The sequence below is a fragment of the Pleurodeles waltl genome, chromosome 9 (assembly GCF_031143425.1).
Source record: "Pleurodeles waltl isolate 20211129_DDA chromosome 9, aPleWal1.hap1.20221129, whole genome shotgun sequence".
NCBI lineage: Eukaryota > Metazoa > Chordata > Amphibia > Caudata > Salamandridae > Pleurodeles > Pleurodeles waltl.
This window is the reverse complement of record NC_090448.1, coordinates 1,194,094,757-1,194,120,941: the sequence shown is the minus strand read 5'-3', so window position 1 is coordinate 1,194,120,941 and position 26,185 is coordinate 1,194,094,757. Positions and strand designations below refer to the sequence as shown.

At 45.7% G+C, this 26,185-nt stretch overlaps 1 protein-coding gene across 2 annotated transcripts in view; it reads left to right on the top strand.

Annotated features, from left to right (window-relative positions):
* LOC138260542 (zinc finger protein 91-like) overlaps nucleotides 1–26,185 on the top strand; it is a 344,562-nt gene that overhangs the window by 73,920 nt on the left and 244,457 nt on the right. The window contains exon 2 of one of the 2 annotated variants that reach the window (XM_069209161.1): nucleotides 17,696–20,142. In XM_069209161.1, the coding sequence (XP_069065262.1) occupies nucleotides 18,262–20,142 (1,881 nt within the window). In that variant the 5' untranslated portion in view covers nucleotides 17,696–18,261. Of the gene's footprint in view, nucleotides 1–17,695; nucleotides 20,726–26,185 lie in introns of those variants that run through there. The other variant, XM_069209160.1, reaches the window with a different exon arrangement.

Here is a 26,185-nt window from a genome sequence, read left to right as displayed (position 1 = left end):
CTGCCCTCCCAGACCTAAACTCACCCCTAAATTGGGTATTTAGGGGCAACCCTGAAACCAGGAAATCTGATTCCTGCAACCTGAAGAAAGACGAACTGCTGACCTGAAAACCCTGCAGAGACGATGGAGACAACAACTGACTTGGCGCCAGCCCTACCGGCCTGTCTCCAGACTCAAAGAACCTGCACAGCGACGCATCCAGCGGGACCAGCAACCTCTGAGGACTGACCTGCAGCTAAAGGACCAAGAACCTCCCGAGGACAGCGTCTCTGTCCAAAACAACAACCAAGAAACCAACTTAAAAGAGACTCCACCTTTCCCCCAGAAGCGTGAGTCTTCACACTCTAAAACCAACCCCCCCCCCCGGCTCGAGTTCAGGACAACCTACACCGCAGAGAGGACTCCCAGGTGACTCCAATGCCGTGGACACCCTTAGTCGACCTCCTTGCACCCCCACAGCGACACCTGCAGAGAGGATCTAGAGGCTCCCCCTGACCGCGACTGCCTGGTAACAAAGTAACCCGACGCCTGGACCAAGCACTGCACCCGCAGCCCCCAGGACCAAGAGGAACCACCTACCAGTGCAGGAGTGACCAGCAGGCGGCCCTCATCCTAGCCCGGCCAGTGGCTGGCCCAAGAAGCTCCCCTGTGCCCTGCCTGCATCATCAGAGTGACCCCTGGGTCCCTCCATTACTTTCAACAGCAAACCCGACACCTACTTGGCACACTACACCCGGCCTTCCCTGTACCGCTGAGGGTGTGTTTTGTGTGCCCCCCCACCCCCAAGTGCTCTACAAAACCCCCCACGGTCTGCTCCCCGAGGACGCAGGTACTTACCTGCTAGCAGACTGGAAATGCAGCACCCCTGTTCTCCAGAGGCACCTATGTTGTTTGTGCCCTCCTTTGACCTCTGCACCTGACCGTTCCTGTGGTGCTGAGGCTTTGGGGTTGCCTTGAACCCTCAACGGTGGGCAGCCTATGCCCTGAAGTCTGAACTTGTAAGTGTTTTACTTACCAGAGAAACTAACCAAAACTTACCTCCCCCAGGAACTGTTGATTTTTGCAGTGTCCACTTTTAAAATTGCTAATTGCCATTTTTGCCAAAACTGTGTATACTACTGTTTTAATTCAAAGTTCCGTGCTCACCTGTGTGAAGTAACTTACAATGTATGTACTTACCTAAATTCTGAATCTTGTGGTTCTAAAAAAAAAAAAAATTCTGAAAATAATACTTTTCTATATAAAAACCTATTGGCCTGGAGTTAAGTCTTTGAGTGTGTGTTCTCATGTATTGCTTGTGTGTATACAAAAAATGCTTATCACTGCCCTCTGATAAGTATACTGCTCAACCACACTACCACAAAATAGAGCATTAGTATTATCTAATTTTGCCACTATCAACCTCTAAGGGGAACCCTTGGACTCTGTGCACACTATCTCTCACTTTGAGATAATATATACAGAGCCAACTTCCTACAGATGTCATCTACATAGGACAGTGCGTCAAGGTCAGTGTTGTGCAATATTGAAGTCAGATGAGCCGCGAGCAGTCCTGGAATGTCTTATACCCCTGGGGTAAACAGAAAGTTTTCCGGGAGCCTAGTGCGCTGAAACTTGTTAAGTCTCTAATCTCAGGCACTATATATTGGCAGAAAAAAATATTGGAAATATCCAGTGTTGTTTTGTATTTTTTTTTACGCACTAGGTTCATAAGTGCTGTGCTGTGAGAGTTTTGAATAGAATATGTACGTGTGTGACTGTTTAAGTGTCTGTAATCTAAGACTATTCTATACGAATGGTCTGGTTTAGCTACTGGGGAAAAAAGGATTATTCATTGGTGAGAGACAGGGTTTGATTACGCCCTGGTATTCTAGTTGTGTGAGGATTTCCCCTCACGGGTGCATCATGTTTTATTGGATACTAAGGTTGAGGGGTTAATTGGAATTACATGATAGGAGGAATCTTTATCCCACCCTACGTGGTTGCAATATAATGAGGGTGCCTGCACCAATGCCCAGTCAATAGTGTAGGACTCTGCGAGCTCATCAGGAACAAGAGGCGAGAAAGAAGGTTTGATAACATCTTCCCCATATGGGCAAGTACGGACACATTCGGGTGGCCAATTCTTTTCGTCCAGTAGAATATCATAAATGTTTATGACGCAGTCCCAAAAAATTGCGTCTATTATGCGTTCAGTGTCTCCTTCTAACTGTAACCTTACTTTGTACACCCTGTCAGGCGTGGAGACACACATGTCTGCTGTTTCAACTTGTAAGAAGTCATCAGTTGCTTTTACCTCCAGATGCTCTTGAAGATTTCGGCGCACTATTGTGACCTCTGCTGTTCTGTCTAGCAGAGCTAGGGCCCACTTCTTGTTTTTCAATAGAGCCCTCTACTTGAGCGGTATGACGAACTGCAACTGCTGGTACTTTTTTCTTTTTAAATTGGGGTTTTTGTTTGGGAAGTTTCTCTTCTTTTTTAACAGAAACTTCTGTAGAGTGTTGTGATTCCTGTCTCACTTTCACATACTCAGTTCTTCGCTCTGACCGGCCACCTCTCTCACTGCATTTTTCTGGCGAGTCCTGAAAGGAACAAGATTGGCGTGTATCAGTATATTGATATCTGGCAGGCGTTTTTATATTATCCCTATTTCTGAGATTATATCTATTCTGTGGGGTCTCCGTACGCGGAGATTCTCCCCTTTCTTTTTTTAGGTGTTTGTTGTTTTTTAATCCAGCATTTTTTAGAACCCTCAGGAGCTTGCTTGGAAGAATCTTTATTAGATTTAAACTGAAACTGTGGTTTTGTGGGTCTGGCCCTAAGACTATCTCGACCAATACTAGAGTAGGTCTCCATGATAATCTTTGGCAGCCCTCGTTCCTGATCCTGTGGAGGAACATCCTGGAGCCGCATACGCACTACTAGTGCAATTGCTTCCCCTTGAAGGTTACTTAAAATAATAGAGGATACAGTGGCAAAATTGCCCATAAGTTGCATCCCCAAGTCCAGGGCTGGGGCAGCCCCGTATTCACATTAAATTTGTTTTAACACTTCCGTTAAATTAGCAAGTGGCAGTGTACTGTGTGCGGTAGTGTAGAGCTTGGAAAATACCATGCCCAAGTATTGCAGTTATCTACTGTGGGAACCATCCCAAATGGCAAGCATATAGTTAATATTCTATGCTTATCCTGAGGTCCCATATGGGTAAATACTGCTTTCAGTGCATTTATTTTTTGAGCTAACCAAAACGGAATTACTTCTCGTTTGGCGGGTACTTTACCCATAATCGAATGTACAGTTGCAGTATTAATGCCTGGCGTTACTGCATTTGGTTTCGCCGGGACAGCACGTGCTGGGTTTGTATTCACTGTTTGCACTACAAACTGTACTAATCGACTGTATATTTCTGTCAGCTCAGCTCAGCAAGCGGCAGACTTCAGCTACCGTAAAGTTTGATGCATCAGGGTGCGGTGTATATGTGGCCAATAAAGGCCAGGTAGGACCATCATTACTTAGAGGACCTAGCCTAACATGTAAAATTGTATGTGGTAGGGCACCATCAAGCCAATTATTATTTTCTTGATAAGATAAAGGTATTTCTAGATATGCATATGCTCCATATTGTGCAGGTATGTTTGCAGGTGTATATTGATGAAATGTATTTGTGTTCCCATCAGCTCTGGAAATGTCACCCAAGAATAGAAATGTTCTGTTCTAAAGGCTGGATGAGCCTCAACAGCAAATGTAACAGGACCCCCTGGGCCGTTAGGCCACGTGCTGATAAATGTGCAGGAAGGGGTGGTCGCATATTGACTGTAATTGCTACCCGTTGCGGGTTCGCCATAATGAATGGTAAATTTTGTTCAGAGATAAACACACCAAATGGAGATTATCCTTGTAGAGTTCAAGCTTGAACAACCTACAGCGTTAGTTAGGTACTCCCTACTTAGCTGAGGAGGGAAATCCTCAATACCACGGACGTCTCCGTATATAGTACTGAAGTGTCTTTGCATGTAGTGAGACACAGATACTCAGGAAGACCCGAAAAATTAGAGCCTGACCAAATGTTGGCAGCACTATGTTGCATAGGTTTTTTATTATCCTAATGAGACTACTGGATTTGGGTGGCAGAATCACTGCCAGCTCTGTGGTGGACTGAGTCTGAACCCACTACAGGTGACTCCTGTCTGTCTAATCCAGGTTTTGTTCCAGCTAACTAGCAGTGCCTCATCTCTACACTAAAGCAGGGCTGATTGGGCAACCGAGTGCATGACACAAATGACTCCTCAGGGAAATTGTGGTCACTCAGATCTCATCCATTTCTCTCAGTTACATTAGTCTCACATATACAAGGACAATCAGAGGCAGAATAAAGTTCAATAAAGTTTTATTGAAGTAACTGCTTCTTAGGTAATAAAGCTTGTACTGCAATAACTAGGACGATGAAGCATGACAGGATTAAAATTGTGACATGGAGAGTAAAACACAAAAATAACGCTACCATGTTGCCATTACTGTCTTTAAGAATAGTTCCTACATAAGCTATGTAAGAGCACAGCATGTTGAGCTCTAATTCTGCCCTTCAGGTCCCCCTGAGAATACATCATTGCTCATACCTGAGTGAGAAGCCTGTGGTCTACATAAGCAGCTGCAGCGAAGCAATCAGCATACACACGTGGTCATCTGGCTGGAATCTCCCTCTAACGTACATTGGTCAAAGTAGTGTTTTTATAATAAAACAACTGATGTTCCAAGAAAGAATTCCCACATAAGAGTGTGTATGTTTCTATGAACACTAGAGAGTTTGCCAGCAACCTATCCTACTGCAGCCTTGAGAAAAGCACAGAGTGAAAGAAATGTCTTGTTCAAGAACGCAGTGCTGGCCTAGGCAAAAAACAGCTAGATAGAGAAAATAAAACAAGATCGCAAATGTGGCTATTGTTAAAATAATAAAAACAAAGCTGAATAAAATATGTCTAGGTTAAAGTACACAGCGGCAGGCCTAGTCAGATAAAATACCGTGTATGAAGCTACAACTAAAATGGCTACACAACAGATCTTGGTCGTGAACGGGGCTAGCATGGACCTGGGGATGAGGCGCCTGTATTAGTGGAGACTCCTTCTGTTAACAGACGCCCCTGTGTCTATGATGGCTTAGCAGTTTGTACCTGCTCCATCGACCTCATGTGTAGGCTGGGTCCTCCAGTTCTTGAGGTGTAATTGACACAAAGAACACATCTTCAGATTCCAATGGCGTCTCTTCATGGGAGGGCTTTTGATCCCGTTTGTCATGTGGCTTGGCTCTTCAGTTCGGAGTCATTTAGTGACAGGTGTCGAATGGATTTTGTCACCGGTGGACTCCCTCAAGCTCCTCTGCATCATGGGCTTCCTCTGCATCCCTTGGCAAAGTGGTTACGTTTCCTGCAGTTGGAGCATGTAGCTACACCCAGGGAAGCAGAGGGTGACCTACCAAAGGCGGTAGGGCCTTTAAAGTCCCTGGCCTTGGTATGCAGATCCACTAGCCATCCCGCTGGAGTAGGTGACAAAACTTTCCTCTGGAGCAGGCTTTGTTTCTGATCTCTGAGAGCGTGGGCTCTCACCTGGTCAGAAACCTGCCTGTGGTGGTAGGCTGGTCGAGACCAGTCAACCAAAACACTTGAAGATTAGTGGGGCTCAGGGGGCACCTCTAAGGTGCCCTCTTGGTGCATGTCATAATAAATCTGAGGTTGGCAGCAGCCTGTATTCATTAGGACGAGGTGCTTGATACTTTCAATGAAGGCATTATGTAGTTGGGTAACTGGTTATGAGTATCCAGCACATACCTTAAGATTGTGTCCCTGCTCACTTGCAACGCTCAGCAATGAGGCTGTGAATCACAGGGTCATATCTGCTCATGCAGATAAGACCACCCATCAGATATAATGCACCCTGCATTAGGAGTCCAAGGCCTTCTGTATGGGGTGCCTTACTTATACTTAAATGCAGTGACTGGTACATGGCACACAAAAAGTGTGCCCTGTTGTGTTTTCACCTGGCTGGCACCAGGACACGCAGATTGCAAGGCAGCTGTGTGCATCTTGTTTTGAGGGGTCCCTGAGGGTGGTGCAATGCGTGCTGCAGCCCTTAGGGACCCTCTCCACTACATAGTCCATTGATACCAGGGTGACTACGTGCCCCCTCCCCCCCAATATCATAGCTTCTGACAAATTTCTACTGCTGGGTGACTTTAATTAACATGGTGAAGATACCAAAAACCAAGGGGTATCACAGCTTCTAGTTGACTTGGAGACATTTGGGTTAGCTCAAGTAGTGACAGGACCCACACATAGGGCTGGATACACCCTCAACCTTATTTTTACAAACATAGCAGATAATAACTGCAAACCTCCCCTGCCGATCACCTGGTCAGACCATCATCTGATCAAGTTCTCTATTCCATATACGGCTGCCTCGGGAAAGCTCAAGATGGAGGATAATAAACCCCAAGCGAGCAATATTCATACGATTTGCACACTCGATGTGCGGCTGCTTTGTGATACACAATACATCGTGTACACCACCAGCATTCTTCGAATAACCTCGAACACAGTTCCACTTACTCCACTGACGCCTGCCAGCTGGATGTTCAACCAGTAATCAATACCCCCCGAGCCCATGATTGGTTCGGCGCTCCTGGTTAGGTGACCAACAAGTGATCCTGGGACTTGTGCTACACTTACAATTTGAGCCCAATACAACATTGGCGCTCCATGGATCTGTCACCACACACTTTCCACGGGATAAGTTTAGACCCCCAGACCCTGGGACTTTTACAATTTGTGTAGATGCCCCTGACCACCTAGATGGTTTATCACACACTGGAATTTAGGTGCTACCAGTCGGAATTTCGTTGTCCTGATGATGACCCCTCTTTGACTCGGCTCCAATAAGGGGTCGAAACGTCGACATATCTCTAAGAGTGGATTATACGAATAAAAAATTATTTGTGAGACTCCAAGGCTTCCTGGACTGCGGGAGCCACTGTGAATTCCACAATTTTTGTCTGACCACTTCTCGCACTCATTGTATATATCACCTTCACTCACCTGCACCTCAGCACCTTCACTGTTTGTAGTAGGAGCACCTATCTAGACGTATGCAATTTTGATATATAGAATGACATGTTTAAAAGAAATTTACATGCAACTGTCTGGAATAACAAGTTCAAAGAAATATATGATGTAATACATTTCTTTTGATGTTACATTAACTGTGCACGGAGATTTCTCAAGTTATCTATTTTCCGCGGAAGTCTAGATTACTTCCCTCTTGTTTTTGACCTTGCAATCTAAATGGTTAATAAACCCCAGAGCTCCTCAAAGTTGGTGTCCCCTGCCACCTTCTCAGAGGCATTTAAGGATCTCACTTTGTCTCCCAAAATGGATGCTGACTCTGCACTCGCTGCCTACAATGAGCTGCTAAGTAACACCTTTGATCTTTTTGCAACTCTTAAGATCCCCTACCATACTTCCTCTAGGTGTCAAGCTTCTTGGTTTTCATATATATTATGCCAAGAAAAATCCAGGCGCAAACGGCTGAAGTGCAGATGGCGCTTCTCTTAATCCCCAATGGACAAATCCACAACCCAGGCTGCGCTAAGGTCCTGCCACAATAAGATCAAAGCAGTACAGAAAGTACATCTATCTACAACCATTGCTCAGGCAAGCAACTCCACCGGGGAGATATATAAAGCATTTAATGAACCCCCTGTGTGACCACAATGTGGGTCTTTCAAAGTCTTTGTGACTCCCTCACAGATTTCTTTGAAGATAAAGTTGACACCATCTATAAGGGTTTCCCGATCTGCTCAGCTAGCTCAGAGATAGAAATTGATCTGATTTTCCCGCATCCTAAGGCCACTGCAAGCTTGGGGGATTTCGATCCCTGCTCTGCTGAACAGGTCCTGAGATGGCTAACCCGAACCAATTCTGGCTCCCACTGCGATCCCTGTCCCCCAAGATCGTGCCCAGCTTAGTACACCACCTGGCACCGTTCCTCGTGATGCTGTTCAATCCTTCCAGGGGCTCTGCGAAACTGCCAATGTAATGGAAAGAGGCGCAAGATTCACCACTCTTTAAAAAAAAAAAAAAAAAACTCTTTAAATCATGAAGTCCTAGCAAATTATAGAGCACTCTCGCTGTTACCCATGTTGGCAAAACCCCAGCAAGCTTCAACTGGCCAACTTATAGCTTTTTTGGAGGCCATAATATCTTGGACTCTTCTCAATTGGGTTTCCGACCCCATCACAGTATAGAGATGGCGCTGTTGACAGTAACAGACAATATCTGTCTTTCCCTTGGTACCGGATCTCCAGTAATGGTTGTGCTACTGGGCTCATCTGCGGCATTTGACACGGTCTCCCACTGTATTCTTATCCGCAGACCGCATGCTGCAGATATCCATGGAAGAGTGCTACTTTGGCTGAGAAACTTCATTGACAATCATACCCAGAATATGTGTCTGGGTCAATACCAGAAAGATACACATCAATAAAGGGATTCCCCAGGGCTCGTGTCTGTGCTCTCCACATTTTACTGTCTTTGTAGCACCTCTGGCTCAAATTGTAAAAACATGTGGTGTGAAGATCATAAGAATTTGCATGTCATACGCAAATGACATGCAAATTCTTATTTCCTTAGGCCCAGACAAAGTGAAATCTCAATTCACTCACTACATGACAGAAATGGCTAATTGGATGGCCTTGAATTTCCTCCAATATAACAGTGCAAAATCTAAAATCGTGCTATTTGACAGAGCCAAGGAGTTATGGTCAGCAGATTGGTTGCCTCATGACCCTGGACTAGCCCCTCTGCCAAAGCAAGTGATGAAAAATCTGGGAGTAAAGATCAACCATTCACTGTCCATGAGAGACCAAGCTTTGCCACCATGATGCTCTTAAAGAAAGACTTCCCCTGGTTGCCCTCCACCTTCAGGAAAGGTATTGTCCAAGCTCTCAAAATCAGTCGACTTGATTATGGGTCTGCTTACTTGTGGCTGCTAATGACTCTCTTGTGGCTAAACTGCAAGTGGTGGAGAATACTGCTGCCTGGCTCATCAGTAATCTTACTCCACGGACTCCTTCAGTGCCTACTCTGGAAAAACTGCACTGGTTGCCCATCAGAAAATGCACCGCTTTTAAACATTGTTGTCTGACACACAAGGCCTTTTACTAGGCTCAGCTGGCCCTTCAGCATTCCTGGCTCAGCCACTATCAGACTTCTAGGCAGCTAAGGTCCTCAGATAAGGCTCTTCCCCAGACCCCGTGCATTTGCACAGTCAGACCTGGTAGCAGGTCCTTCTCCTAATTAGCTCCATTCCATTGGAAGAAACTCCCTCTTCACAGTCGCTCTTGCTCAGACCTCCGTGTCTAAGATGCTCTGAATGAGCATGTCCTTGCCTGCATTGCAAGTGCTGATACTCCTTTGGGAGTGATTTGCGCGCTATACCAAGTCCAATAAATTAATAATAAATAGGGACTTAAAAGGGGAGAGGAGTGTGCCCCAAGTGTACACATTGTTACCTGTTTTTAGGGAAACAACACTGGCACTAAGGACCTGTTTAACGGGAACCCCGTGCACCTCCGTTGAAAACCTCAGTATCAGTGAGCAAAAAGTGGGAGTGACCATGTCCAAAAGGGGCACTTTCCTACAGTCTCCCCGTCTCATCCAGAGCAACAACCATGACTACATGACACAACACCACTAAAGACAAATCCACTGCCACTAGCAGTCCATTCACTCCGGGGCTTCATTGGACCCATGCCTCCAGTATGCCTTCACGAGAGGACTTCAACCCATCAGCACAACACTCACCTCAAACCTGAAGGCCTCTGTCTCTTCCACCGCCTTCCTCAATTCATGGAAAGGCGCCGCAGTTCTTCACCTGCTCAGAAAACCTTCTGCGGACCCAACAACGCTCACCAGTGACAGACCCGTCTCCCAGCCACTATACCCAGGCAAAGTCCAAGGAAACTCAGCAATAACCACCACCTGCCAATACGGAACCATTCGAACAGTCTTATAAAGAAAGTCCAGGACACTTTGTCTGACATTTCCAACCGGGCAACTCTTTTTTAACTAGAAATGCAGTGAAGGAACAAAGAAAAACCCTTAAACACATAACTCCCCTGACCACAGTAAACTACCACAGCAGACTACCTCAAAAACAAATGAATTAAGCTTCAAACTACCCAAATGCCCTCTCCAAACAATAAAACACTGCTTCGGTTCCATTCAGTGCCCCACAATCGACATTTGTAGCCAAGCCATTCTCAGATTCTCTTGAAGAAAATCCAGGCTGTTTTGTCTGATATCTCTGATCTGGAACTCTCACTGTAGAAAGGCTCAGGCCCTTTAAGGACAAAAGAGAGCGGTCATCATGAAGTTTGAATTGTGGGTTACTTGTAGAGTAGGAATCTACCTACAAAGCAACAGGGCCCCGTACATCAGAGTGTCATGCAGAGAAGGTCTTGACTAAGTTGATGTCTCCTCAGTAAATCTACTCAAGGCGAAGGTCGTTATGGATTGACAAGTTGTCCCTTAAGAGGTGCTGCAAATAGGGATGCTGGTAGGTACTATGACTTTGCTCCTGTTTGCGAACAATGAAGGGAACCCTTTCCAGGGCCCTCCACCTGCCACTGCAGAGATAATAGAACTACTATTTGGCATGCTGTATGTAGCCGCCACCTGCGAGTCATTGCTTCTGGACCTGGCAGGCTCCAGGCTCTTTACTCGAGGTCGGGCCCTGTATTGCATTGTGCAGCCACTCGTGCTGTTTGTTTATTTCTGCTGTAGAGCTGAGAAGGTTTCCTGCGGTCTTCAGAGGTTGCTGGTCATTAAGGTTCAGGTGACTCTACCACGATGGTGAGCTGTGGGATGCTTTCATTGGGAGGGAGGTGGGGATTTGGTTGGAGTCTAGAGTTTCACTGGGCCCTGGATTCCGTGTTTCAGCTGCGGGTAAGTTGTAGCTCCGTGAGTAATGCTGGTTCTGCATCTTTATGGGAGTAGATGTTGCATCTTGTAGTCATTGCTGCAGATCCCTAGCTTTGCTAGCAGGCCCGTATCATAAAATGGTTTGCATTGCGTTAGATTTATACAATGTTATTTACTTGCTGCTTTATAGCGATGTTACTGAAATGCAGAATTTGTTAGCTTTTTGTAACCGAGGGTCTGGCATAACGGACACAGAGCGAAGCAACAAGCTTGAAGCTGACATTGTTCTCTGGCATCAGCAAACCAAGCAAAAAAACGTGGAACAAATGTACAACATACACAGGATTTGCAACTGCATAATGCGTTTTACAAATCTGCAAAAAAGGTTTTCTGACTCGTAACATGGGCTTTGCAACCTGTACCGAAAGTTGGGAAGGGGCATGAGAGGTGCATCAGTGTTTGCGACTGCAATTCTGGTGGGATTTTGTCGGTCTAAAGATGTTAGGTGTAGGCACTTCAGGTAAGAAAAGCATAGCTTCCAACCCAAAAGTCTGACATTTGACACTCTTACAACACGTGGAACACCTGAATATGTGGCTCCAGGGGTATAGTAAATCGAATTACCTCAAGAAATTAACAGATCCAAATGTGCTTATCGATTGGGGAAAAAACGGCCTACCTAAGACAATTCATACATGGTTTGGCCACCAGAAAAAATAGGATTAAGTAAGTAGGCTACATCTGCTGAAATGGGATCCAGGTCCCTTTCCACAACCTATCTCATCCAAGCCTCCTATTTAATGTTCACAAATGCTTAAGATCCATGATTCCCAGGTGAAACGTCAGCATGCTCCCACAATGGGGTATCAAGCCCTGAAATCCTCCTTCTCACCAGCTGGCATGCCCTCGGGCTGACAGAAGGTGAGGTTTCTTACTTGAGGATTCTTGAGTAGTGCAAGATTGAGTCTCTCTTACCAAGCCCTGTCGTGTTATGTTGCATGTATTTGTAAAGTGCACTATCACCCATGAAGTACTCAGTTAAACAGCAGCATTTTGTGCGGTCGTCTTGCGATTTTTGTTATGTGGAGCCCAGCACAGGGTCGAGCGCCCCATTAACTGCTCTGACCACCACCTGGGTTTTAATTGTGGATGACAGCAGGGGCAGGATGGGTCTCATTTTCACCAATCGGTGGTCGGAGCTACCCACTGCCAAGCCTATTTGGGGCTGAGGGACACCATCAAAGGTGTTCAAAGGTAACACCAAGGTTCTTAATGTATATGCGCCTGTTATGCTTTGACATCATATGTCTGGGCGGGAGATGGGCATGTGATTGTTCCAAAAAAGGATGGTTTCACTCTTGGTGTTATTAACATCTCACGTCAGTGTTATTAATGTTTAATTCCTGGTGTTATTAACTTTCCCCTCTTGGTGTTATTAAGTTTCTACTCTTAATGTTAGTAACATTTCACTCTTGGTATTATTAAGGTAGTTAGAGCTCATCTTTTCATGAAGTTGATCCTTATGCTTACTTAGGGAACCCAGGCCTGAGCACCCTAGGGCAACACTGATCTGGAAGTGGACGGGGTATGTCTACTAAGATAACTCAGCTGTAAGTGTGTTGTCAGCTCTCAGTGACATCACTGATGTGGCACTTTAAACCTCGAGCTAAGAGCAGGTGCTCTGTTACAATCACCTTATGCCAAACTTAAAAAAGCTAAAAGGCGTCATGCATGATATGAATATATTATTGCACTAGGTGTGGTTGAAAATTGTTAAATTGTGCAGATCATTTTAGAAAGGTTTTAATGTTCCAGCTCAAATTTGCAAATGTGGCCTAACGTAAACTAACTTGTAAACAAACTTCATATTTGAGTATAGCCATAGTCTCTTGCCAAAATAGCACCATATTAAAGTATATGAGCACGTTCAGAATTTCTAACTCTACACGATTCAGACCCAAATGCATATATGTGTAGTTATTTCTTGTCCTTTCATTCTATTATTTGTAGTCGTTATTTCCAAAATTAAACATGGCCTAACAGCCTAACAGAATTTAGGGACTGTACGAAAGTACCATCTTGCCTGGCATGTTACCCCCATATTTCACTGTATATATGTTGTTTTAGTTGTATGTGTCACTGGGACCCTGCCAGCCAGGGCCCCAGTGCTGATAAGTGTGCCCTGTATGTGTTACCTGTGTTATGACTGTCTCACTGAGGCTCTGCTATCCAGAACCTCAGTGGTTATGCTCTCTCATTTCTTTCCAAATTGTCACTAACAGGCTAGTGACCAATTTCACCAATTTAGATTGGCATACTGGAACACCCTTATAATTTCCTAGTATATGGTACTGAGGTACCCAGGGTATTGGGGTTCCAGGAGATTCCTATGGGCTGCAGCATTTCTTGTGCCACCCATAGGGAGATCTGACAATTCTTACACAGACCTGCCAGTGCAGCCTGAGTGAAATAACGTCCACGTTATTTCACAGCCATTTACCACTGCACTTAAGTAACTTATAAGTCACCTATATGTCTAACCTTTACCTGGTAAAGGTTGGGTGCTAAGTTACTTAGTGTGTGGGCACCCTGGTACCAGCCAAGGTGCTCCCACATTGTTCAGGGCAAATTCCCCGGACTTTGTGAGTGCGGGGACACCATTACATGCGTGCACTATACATATGTCACAACATATGTATAGCGTCACAATGGTAACTCCGAACATGGCATGGCATTGGAGAGACAATTCCATGATCCCCCGGGTACTGCCAAACTACCTTTCCCGGGGTTTTACTGCAGCTGCTGCCAACCCCTCAGACAGGTTTCTGCCCTCCTGGGGTCCAGCCAGGCTTGGCCCAGGAAGGCAGAACAAAGGACTTCCTCAGAGAGAGGGTGTTACACCCTCTCCCTTTGGAAAAAGGTGTCAGGGCTGGGGAGGAGTAGCCTCCCCCAGCCTCTGGAAATGCTTTGATGGGCACAGATGGTGCCCATCTCTGCATAAGCCAGTCTGCACCGGTTCAGGGATCCCTCAGCCCTGCTCTGGCACGAAACTGGACAAAGGAAAGGGGAGTGACCACTCCCCTGACCTGCACCTTCCCTGGGAGGTGCCCAGAGCTTCTCCAGTGTGCTCCAGACCTCTGCCATCTTGGAAACAGAGGTGCTGCTGGCACACTGGACTGCTCTGAGTGGCCAGTGCCAGCAGGTGACGTCAGAGACTCCTTCTGATAGGCTCCTTCAGGTGTTGCTCGCCTATCCTCTCTCCTAAGTAGCCAAACCTCCTTTTCTGGCTATTTAGGGTCTCTGCTTTAGGGAATTCCTTAGATAACGAATGCAAGAGCTCATCAGAGTTCCTCTGCATCTCTCTCTTCACCTTCTGCCGAGGAATCGACTGCTGACCGCGCTGGAAGCCTGCAAAACTGCAACAAAGTAGCAAAGACGACTACTGCGACCTTGTAACGCTGATCCTGCCGCCTTCTCGACTGTTTTCCTGGTGGTGCATGCTGTGGGGGTAGTCTGCCTCCTCTCTGCACTAGAAGCTCTGAAGAAATCTCCCGTGGGTTGACGGAATCTTCCCCCTGCAACCGCAGGCACCAAAGAACTGCATCACCAGTCCTCTGGGTCTCCTCTCAGCACGACGAGCGAGGTCCCTTGAACTCAGCAACTCTGTCCAAGTGACTCCCACAGTCCAGTGACTCTTCAGTCCAAGTTTGGTGGAGGTAAGTCCTTGCCTCCCCACGCTAGACTGCATTGCTGGGAACCGCGTGTTTTGCAGCAAATCCGGCTCCTGTGCACTCTTCCAGGATTTCCTTAGTGCACAGCCAAGCATGGGTCCCCGGCACTCTAACCTGCAGTGCACAACCTCCTGAGTTGTCCTCCGGTGTCGTGGGACTCTCATTTGTGACTTTGGGTGAGCTCCGGTTCACTCCACTTCGTAGTGCCTGTTCCGGCACTTCTGCGGGTGCTGCGTGCTTTTGAGTGGGCTCTTTGTCTTGCTGGACGCCCCCTCTGTCTCCTCACACAATTGGCGACATCCTGGTCCCTCCTGGGCCACAGCAGCATCCAAAAACCCTAACCGCGACCCTTGCAGCTAGCAAGGCTTGTTTGCGGTCTTTTTGCACGGAAACACCTCTGCACGACTCTTCACGACGTGGGACATCCATCCTCCAAAGGGGAAGTTTCGATCCCTTGTCGTTCTTGCAGAATCCACAGCTTCTACCATCCGGTGGCAGCTTCTCTGCACCCACAGCAGGCATTTCCTGGGCATCTGCCCACTCCCGACTTGATCGTGACTCTTGGACTTGGTCCCCTTGTTCCACAGGTACTCTCGTCAGGAAATCCATCGTTGTTGCATTGCTGGTGTTGGTCTTCCTTGCAGAATTCCCCTATTACTACTTCTGTGCTCTTTGGGGAACTTAGGTGCACTTTGCACCCACTTTTCAGGGTCTTGGGGTGGGCTATTTTTCTAACCCTCACTGTTTTCTTAAAGTCCCAGCGACCCTCTACACGGTCACATAGGTTTGGGGTCCATTCGTGGTTTGCATTCCACTTCTAGAGTATATGGTTTGTGTTGCCCCTATCCCTATGTGCCCTCATTGCATTCTATTGTGACTATACATTGTTTGCACTGTTTTCTATTGCTACTACTGCATATTTTGGTATTGTGTACATATATCTTGTGTATATTTGCTATCCTCATACTGAGGGTACTCACTGAGATACTTTGGCATATTGTCATAAAAATAAAGTACCTTTATTTTTAGTATATCTGTGTATTGTGTTTTCTTATGATATTGTGCAAGTGACACTAGTGGTACTGTAGGAGCTTCACTCGTCTCCTAGTTCAGCCTAAGCTGCTCTGCTAAGCTACCTTTTCTATCAGCGTAAGCTGCTAGACACCCCTCTACACTAATAAGGGATACCTGGGCCTGGTGCAAGGTGTAAGTACCTCTTGGTACCCACTACAAGCCAGTCCAGCCTCCTACAGGGATTAACGTAGAAAATAAATTAATTATATTATTACGGGAGTACAGTGAATGCTTTTAAAAAAAGACAACCATGAACTTCCCGTCCCATCACAAGTATCTTTTTTATAATTAAAATTTTAGAGACCTGTTGCTGAACTGGTAAGTGACATCCCATGGTTATGACTGTCATTCAGATTTAACACCTGACCACAGCAGAATATCCCTTTCTCAGGCTGGTAGAGAATACTTTGGTAAAGAAAATTCTACTTCTTTGCACTATTTACCCTGTCAACAGAATTTGACAGGGTAAACTACGAATACAGGTTAAACAGAATATACCATGATTTATTTCTACAGATACCTAATTCAAAATTGGGTTTTATTGTAACTGTATTAAAATGGTTCGAGTCATAGCCTTGAAAACAGAGCCCAATGTGTCAAAATCAGGAGCTTCTTCTCAACTCCTTCTCTAGTTTCTTTGGAGCTTCACCAGTGTTTCATCCTTGTCCCACATCTTCAGCATTTATGTTGTATCACTCAGCGACTTCCTGCATAAACATGCAAACGCATTTCACCAGTATCCTGATGAGACACAGCTTTATGTAAAGATAAACACCAAGACTGGTATCAAACCCTGACTGATTGTCATTCAGAGTTATAAACCCTCATTTCACGAATAATACGTAAACCCAACATCTAAAAATCGTAACCTCTTTTCCTATGGCATCAGAAAAAACCTAAGCTCCAATGGAAAAGTCTGATAAACTAATATACGGATCTGTTTCCAGAACCAGTAACATCAGCTGAATTCCTAGGGTCCATTCTAGATTCAAGGCTCTACCTGAACTTGTACATAAACATGTTAACCAACAATGTCAGATTCTATGTTACACTTTATCGCTAAATGTAGCATAAAACTTGCTGTTCAGTCTCTAATCATCTCCTTATTGACCATGGAAATGCCCTTGCCACTAGACTTCCAAGAGCTTGTCTAGCACCCATCAAGGTGGTGTTCCAGCCAGCGTCTGATCCTGTTTCACATACTAAAATGTTTGCCACATTACACAAGTTCTTTTCTAAATGGACTTTGCCTACAATAATGCAGTATTTATGAGAATGCATGTATTTCCTATACATCATTACACCTCTTCTTCACCTAAAAGTATATTGCCCCAAAAATAAAGTCTGTAATGCAATAAAAAATATCAGATTCAAAACCCTCAATTATCTTCAAATACCATCTTTGAAAAAGAAGTCTTCACTAAAACAGTCCTTGTCTGAGAATTCATCCAAAATATAGAATACACTTCCCATCCGGATGAAAGGTGGTCCCCCTTGTGTGTTTTACAAACATGACCACCACAGAGTTATGCGTTCACAGCCTTCAAAAACAATGGTGTCTTGTACGACTCCTTTATCCATTTCCAAGTATTTACCATGCTTGCTAATGTTTTGTTATTTTATTTTATGCCTTGTTTGTTCTCTAATCCAATGTTATTTTTTCTCTGTCACCTCTGTAACAGTTACTGTCTGATTTCACAATACCACTTTTTTCTGAAAATGCTTTGTCACTGTGCTTGTCGCAAATTAATGCAATTTCCAAAAATCTAACTAAAGATTTTATGTGAAATGTAATGTTTCTGTTTTCTGTTAGAACCATAAATTTAGATTCGGTGACAATTGAAGCTGATATGAAAGTCTTCACTGTTGTTCTTAATGTCCAGCCTAACTTTATCAATTTCATTTTTTTACATTCCACAGAAAGGGAATGTGTGACTCGAACATGTTGAATAAGGCAGGAACCACATTATATTTGAGAAGGAAATCGGCTATGTGCAAGAGCAGCCACAGATGATAGCCTCAAATTTCAAACGCTGAACAATGCAGTAAAGGCAAAAGGATCTCGACTTAGAACAGACACATCTAGCTCAAAAAGCAAGAGCAATTCAAAGGGTGCACCAGTCTGAACACCACTTTCCCAATGGTACTCCTGTGGCCTGCCTGCAATCGAGCCCGTGTCACAATATTGGCACACGATATCCAGTATTAAAAGGATGTCCAGCATCAACTATGGGCAAAGGATGAAATTCAAAAGTCAGAATAGTGCTTAGCTTGCTAAACTATTAACTGCGTAATATGGTTTGCAAGCCAAGAATAGTGAACTGAAGACCAGTATAGAGGTTCTATCGCTTAAAATATAGAGAACTAACTCGACATGCGCTGCATGTAGCTGCATCTCACCAGCTAAATAACAGGCATATTCAATAACGCTGACATATATATATATATATATCTATATATATATATATTTTATTTTTTTATTTTTTATGTTTCCATTAAATTGGAAAACATATCTGAAATATTGCACATTTAGTAAATGGCAGCAGGTTTCATTGACCATGATGCTCCATCAGAAAAGACAGTCAAAGGTTATGTGCAAAAATAAACAGAACTTAGTGCTGCCAATAGAAAAACCATTCACATGCAGTGAATGTGGGAAAAGCTTTACCCAGTCACCAACCTTAAGTCTGCATCAGCGAACTCACACAGGGGAAAAACCATACAGGTGCAGGGAATGTGGAAAGAATTTTAATCGATCGTCAAACCTAAAGGTCCATCAGCGAAGACATACAGATGAAAACCCATATGCATGCAGTGAATGTGGGAAGAGGTTTAATTCATCTTCACACCTTAGGAACCATCAGCGAACACACACAGGAATAAAGCCCTTTGAATGCTGTGAATGTGGCAAGACCTTCAGTCAGTCATCAAACTTAAAGGCCCATCAGCTAACGCACACAGGAGAGAAGCCATATACATGCAGCCAGTGTGGAAAGAGCTTTAATCAATCATCAAATTTAAGGATCCATAAGAAAAGACACACAGGAGAAAAACCACATATATGTATTGAATGTGGAATGAGTTTCAGTCAGTTATACTCCCTGAAGTGCCATCACCAAACCCACACAAGAGAAAAACCATACAGCTGCACTGAATGTAACAGGTCTTTTACTTTCTCATCACAACTAATTCACCATCAGCGAACACACACAGGGGAAAAACCATACAGGTGCAGCAAATGTGGAATGAATTTTAATCGATCATCAAACCTAAAGGTCCATCAGCGAAGACATACAGGTGAAAAGCCATATGCATGCAGTGAATGTGAGAAGAGGTTTAATGCATCTTCACACCTAAGGAACCATCAGCGAACACACACAGGAATAAAGCCCTTTGGTTGCTGTGAATGTGGCAAGACCTTCAATCAGTCATCAAACTTAAAGGCCCATCAGCTAACGCACACAGGAGAAAAGCCATATACATGCAGCCAGTGTGGAAAGAGCTTTAATCAGTCATCAAATTTAAGGACCCATAAGCAAACACACACAGGAGAAAAACCACATATATGTATTGAATGTGGAATGAGTTTCAGTCATTTATCCTCCCTGAGGCGCCATCACCAAACCCACACAAGAGAAAAACCATACAGCTGCACTGAATGTAAGAGGTCTTTTACTTTCTCATCACAATTAATGCATCATCAGCGAACACACACAGGAGAAAAACCATACAGGTGCAGAGAATGTGGAAAGAGCTTTATTCGGTCATCAACTCTAGGACATCATCAGAGAACACACACCGGTGAGAAAAGATTCAGATGCAGTGAATGTGGGAAGAGCTTTAATCACTCATCATACTTGTTGATCCATCAGCGAACACATACAGGGGAGAAACCATATAGGTGCAATGAATGTGAGAAGAGCTTTAACGATTCATCAGCGCTAAGGGTCCATCAGCGGACACACACTGGAGAAAAACCATATAGGTGCAGCAAATGTGGGAAGAGCTTTAATGAGTCATCAACCCTAACACGCCATCAGAGAACACACACAGGAGAAAAACCCTTCAGTTGCAGTGAATGTAAGCAGAGCTTTACTTTCTCAACACAACTAAAGCTCCACCAGCAAAAGCACACAGGAGAAAAAATATACAGATGTAATGAATGTGGGAAGAGCTTTAATCAGTCATCAAACCTAAAGATCCATGAGCAAATACACACCGGAGAAAAACCATACACATGCCCTGAATGTGACAAGAAATTTAATAGATCATCCAATCTAAAGGCTCATAGACTAACACATACAGGAGAAAAACCATACACATGCAGTGAATGTGGGAAGACATTTAATCGATCGTCAAACCTAAAGGCCCATCAGCAAAAACATGCTCAAGAAAAATACAGAGTTGGAGATAGTCTCCCACCTGGTTACAGGATATCAAGTGCATATGGCAAAAAACTGTTCGACAAGCAGACAGAACAAAGTAGCTCATTCAACACACTGAAAATGACCTAACCGTGATAACTTTACTGTACTAGACTTTAGGTTCTTGAACCAGTCAGAATTACAAACAACAAAGACTTAAAATAGCATGGATCATATGAGTTCCAAAAGATGAAAAAACTATTTGTGACTGAAAACCAGATAAAATCAATAAGGAAAGACCTACAGGTGTGGCTATAATTGAAGACATCTCAGTCAGCAATGATTACCTACACTTAGAAAGACCCAAGGTGATAAGATTCTTGTTAATGCACATCAAATCACACTCAGCAGAAATTGTTGTTTTTATTGTATATTGAATTCTGAGAAGAGCTGTAGGACACCTTATACAGGTTAACCAATGTGATGACAATGTGGGAGTGCCAAACAGCTGCTTTTCCTGACCAATTCAAGGCTGCGACAAGAAGGTACATGAAATGTAAGAGATTAAAGCTGAACATTATCCAAACATGCTGTCACTCTGGAATGTTGTGTTCTGTTATGTACTTAACATATATACAGTGCTCCTACACCAAAAATATGGTTCAGAAGTGCCTTGTTAGTCTGGGGAACCATTATGGATCGGGGATTCTTATTGCCTGGGTTGAAGGGGTCTGGCGACATCAAGATGGATTAGTGAAGAGACATCTGTTTTTTATTTTTAAAGGTCTTTCTTTATAGCGTGGAATTGGTCCCAGCATAATTTGCAGGTAGCAAGACAAAGAATGTAGGGCCTGACTTAGGCCCTTAGAGTTTATAGAAATTATGCAGCTAGATATACAACCACAAACGCAAGTACATTTAGATATCCATTTGAAAGGACGTTGTTATGTAAATACGGTAGAGGTTTGAGCAGCTAAAACGTAGATGAGAAAAGAGTGGCAGATTAGATTATATTGGTAGCAGGATGTGGTTAACTAGGAGGTATGGTGTTCTAAGGGGGAGTAGTGTACTAGTTGAAGGAGGGGGTACAGACACAATTGGCATGAAGAAAGTGGAAGTTGAGAGGGTTCATTGTCCAGGCACTTGTCTGTGGATGTTCTTCAGTTGGTTTTTAGGCATGCGGAAGGATTTGGCCAATGGAATGTCAGTCGAAAAGTCATTCTGGAAGGTAGAAGAGCATCTAGACAGTGACCAAGAAAACAATATTGTGTCTTGAAGTGGGGGGATGTTTCTAGTCAGAGAACTGATTTGGATCTTAACTTCTTAATGTCTTCCGATATTGTTCGTTTTCCTGCGGTGTATTGCAGTCTTCAGTGTTAGAGTTCTGCTGGCATTTTAAATACAAAAGCGGCAGAAAAGAAACAAGATTATTTGGTACTGGGGTGATGTGTTCTTTCCAACACATCAATATCAACTTAGCCTAATCGCTTACTACAAATTCAAGAAGAGAAGGATACTTGGCTAGAAGGTCAGTGGTGAGAGAGTTTATATATTGTCAGTATGATATAAATAGCCTTTTCACAGTTTGTTTGGATTTGTGAAATAAGATGTTTGTCTGATCTGGGCATGTTCAGTTTGCTGTTGATTAGTACTTGGTGCTTATTACAGTTTTGAGGGTGACACTGACTTCCAATAAGTTCTCAAGCCACATGAATGTTATAATGATTTTGGGACAAAATGAGTGACGTGCCCATTTTCCAACCTCCCAACTTCTGCTTCCCACCTTTCGCCAAACCGCACTTGCAATCGCTGTGCTCCCTCCTCCTGCCTAGCCCCACCCACTGCCTCCCAGTGCCCCCCTTTCTCCCAGGACCTACTTATTGGAGGCCGCAGACCAAAGGCTAGCCTGTCTGTGCACCTCCACGCCAGAAACCATGGTCTACGGCCCACCCGCACACACTACAATGCTTTCGATGCCCTGAACACCAGACAACCAGCGAACGCTATAAGGCCTTTCTCCTGCATGGACACACCTTCTCCTGCACGAACACCACCACATCACAAAGCACCATCCTCACTTTTCGTCCCACCACGCCAATCTGATTCCACTGCCTACTCCTAAACACGTGCTTCATACACAAGCACTGCACCGAATTATGGGACTTCATCAGCACTGAGACCTGCCCTTACACCACATCCGCCCCTGACATTGCACCAGAGATTCCCAATGGATATAAATTCACTCACCAGTAGGAGGAACAGTCATCATCCACCATGAGACCATACAGTGCAGCACCACCAATGCCACCACCCCATGGAACATCTCAACTTCATGCTCCACACAGAGGACAAGGCACCCTCGCATACCGACACCCAGGCCTGGGATCCAGGCTTCTGCAACACCATCGCAGACTTCATTGCATTCCTACCCCTGGACTCCTAGCACTACATCTTCTTTGGCGACCTAAATTTCCACATTGATTAACCCAATGACAACAACACTACACAACTCCTCCACAATATGAGCGGCCTTGGATTGACCCAGATTGTCCACAGCCCTATGCACTTGGCAGCACACATGCTGAACCCCCATCTTCACCTCCAGCAACCGCCCCAAATACAGCCACGTCACAAAACTCACATGGACTAATCCCTTCATTGTCCTCTGCTGTATCTCCAGCCCACACATTGCCACCCCCAAGATGACCAGTGCCCCCCACCAGAGGTGGAACAAAATATCAGAGACCAGCAGGACAGGTGCCCTCAATACATCCAACCCCACTACCGCCACCAACCTCAAACAAGAAGTTAAGAACTTCAACACCTGAATCACCAATTGTGCCGAGAACATCGTCCCCATCAAGAGCAACAACCAGAGAAAATCCTCCAAAAAGGCCAGCTGGTACACTCAACTCAGAACAATGAAATGAGACAGCAAACAGCTAGAGAGGAGATGGCATGTCAGCAAGGACACCTCTGACATTGCAGCCTTCAAGACCCCTTTCAACCTCTACGACCGCCTGCTAAGGACAACAAAGAAGACAGCCCTAGCTGCACACATCATATCCAGCACCAACAACACCAAGGAACTTTATGATATTGTTAAGGAATTCTCCAACCCAGCTTCCAGTGAAAACAACATCACACCCTCACAGGAGCTGAGCGACAACCTCGCCGACTTCTTCCACGGCAAGATTGCAAACATATTCAGGAACTTTGAATCAGAACCCACATCTATGGACTTCCTCAACAGACATGCCACCACCACAACCAACACAGTCCACAGACTGATGACCTGGAACCTGTGCTACACCCAGGACACCACCTCCATCATGAACTCCATTCACTCAGGAACTCCCACGAACCTATGCCCATACCACATCTTCAATATCGGAAACCAAAAGGTCGGCCAGGAACTCCACACCTCCATCACAACATTTCTCGATGCCTGGAAACATGCCAAAGTCCAAACCACTCCCCAAAAATCCCTCCTCTGACCTCAGCGAACTCAAAAACGACCAGCCAGCCTCTTTGCGAAGGTTTTGGAAAAGAGTATCAACAAGCAACTCATTACACACCTGGGCCTGAACCAGCTACTCAACATTTACCAATTCTGCTTCTGTAGCAATCACAACAACAAAAGCACCCTGATTGCATTCACTGACAACATCCTAACCCTCCTCGACTGAGGAGAAATAGCAGCCCTGATCCTCCTCGACATCTCAGCAGCTTTTGACACTGTATCACACCACATGCTGATCGAAAGACTCCACACAAGGGCGTTCAAGGGAACGCACTTTGAAAAAAGGCCTCTTTTGTCCTGGTTAGCTCCAACTTTTTGCCTGGTATTTCATGTGGTCTCAAAGTTGTTAGTGTCCAGGGCCCCTGCTAACTAGGCTCCCTGGGCCAGATCTCCTTCACTAAAACTGATGTGACGCATTGGCACAATTGGCAACACCTTTAACTGCCACTCTAAGTCCCTACTAAATGGTACTTTTACTAGGTACCCAGGGCATGTGGTACTAAGAGTAGGCCCCTGAGGGCAGCAGTACAGGTTGTGCCACCCTTTACGGACATGCCTCCAGAAGCACCCAGCATTGCCATTGCATGCTGAGTGTTCTGATGCAATCCTAAAATGCAAACTCGACATGGCACACAGCCTGTGTGCCCTGTCCACTATATACTGCATGCAATATAGGTAAATCACCCCTCTGGCAGGCCTTCCAGCCCTATGGTAGGGTGCACTATACTGTATGTTTGGGCATAGATACATGAGCAATATGCCCTTACTGTGTCCTTGCCGAACCTGGGAAATAGTAAGTGAACAGAGCAGCCATTTTAATACATGTGCTGGACACTGGTCCATATGAGTTTCACAGCTACATGATGGTTACTCTGAAACCTGGGACGTGTGGTATCAAACAACTCAGAATCATAAATGTGCAATCGGTGCATTGCTCTGCCTCCTGTGGCTCCACCCTGTAAGTAGAGCCCTTTCCCTGGCTCCTCTGAACTCCTGACCACTGTCGGGAGTTTGAGGCCCTCCTCCACCTGCAGGCTTCTGCCTGCGCCTCATCCCTGGTGTCTAGTGGGAGAGCTCTGCTTTCCTACTAGGCTACCTTCTGCCTCTCTCCTCCTTTTGCTTTGCTTTGCTCTCGCTCTGCTTCACTACTGTCCCTTAGTACTCCTTTCTCTTGTTTCTCTCTCACTCCGCTCTCTCTCTTTCACTTTTGCTCTCCCCTCTCTCTCTCCCCTGCCGCTGCTGTCCCGGCGGCCCCACCCCTTTTTCAGGTCTGCCCCCTTTTTGCACCATTTTTCATCCGCCTCCCAGCTGTCCTCTCCTCTACTCCCCCCACCTCCTTACTTAATGGCGGCTGCTGGGTGGTAGACTGAGCAATACCACTGACCTGGTCAGTGCATTGCTTTGCCTCCTGTGGCTCCACCCTGTAAGTAGAGCCCTTTCCTTGGCTCCTTTGAACTCCTGACCCCTGTCAGGAGTTAGAGGCCCTTCTCCACCCACAGGCTTCTGCCTGCACCTCATCCCTGGTGTCTAGTGGGAGAGCTCTGCTTTCCTACTAGGCTACCTTCTGCCTCTCTCCTCCTTTTGCTTTGCTTTGCTCTCTGCTTCACTACTGTCCCTTAGTGCTCCTTTTCCTCGTTTCTCTCTCACTCTGCTCTCTCTATCACTTTCACTCTCCCCCTCTCTCTCTCTCTCCCCCGCTGCTGTTGCCCCCGCGGCCCTGACCCCTTTTTCAGCTCCACTCCCTTTTTTGCCTTGTTTTTTTCCCCCTCCCACCTCCCAGCTGTCCTCTCCCCCCACCTCCCTACTTAATGGTGGCCGCTGTGTGGCAGTGCAGCAGGCGTGCCGCTGGCTGACCAAAGGCAAACGTGTCTGCGCCCGTCCGTATCTGGACCGTGCCCAGCGCCAGAACCCCTGGTTCCCGTTTTCCCCGCCCCCCCCCCCCACCCCCCCCCCCCCCACCGCCACCACGCACGTCTTCACTACGACGCCGCCACCCTCCGGGGCCTCAACACTGGCCGCTCTTCCACCTGCCTTCTCAGGGTGTCCACACACACACTCAATCCTATTTTCTCCACCAGCAATCACGTCTCTTTCAGCCACACCACTGAGCTCCACTAGACAGACCACCGCTGCATCCACTTCTCCTTCAAGAAACCCACAACACACCACTGCCCACAACGGATCCCCCACCGCAGTTGGAACAACTTATCGCGACCCTCTCCCAGAACCCACCCATCTCTCACTCTAGCGGTGCAGGCAGGGCACAGTGGGGCTTCTCGGCCAGCCACCACCTGGGCTAGGCAGAGGGTCGCCTGGGGGGGGTCACTCCTGCACTGAGGTTTGGTTCCTTCTGGTCCTGGGGCTGCGGGTGCAGTGCTTGGTCCAGGCGTCGGGTCCCTTGTTACAGGCAGTCGCAGTCAGGGGGAGCCTCTGGATTCTCTCTGCAGGCATCACTGTGTGGGTCCAGGGGGGTCGTTCCCTAAAACTGATGTGACGCATTGGCACAATTGGCAACACCTTTAG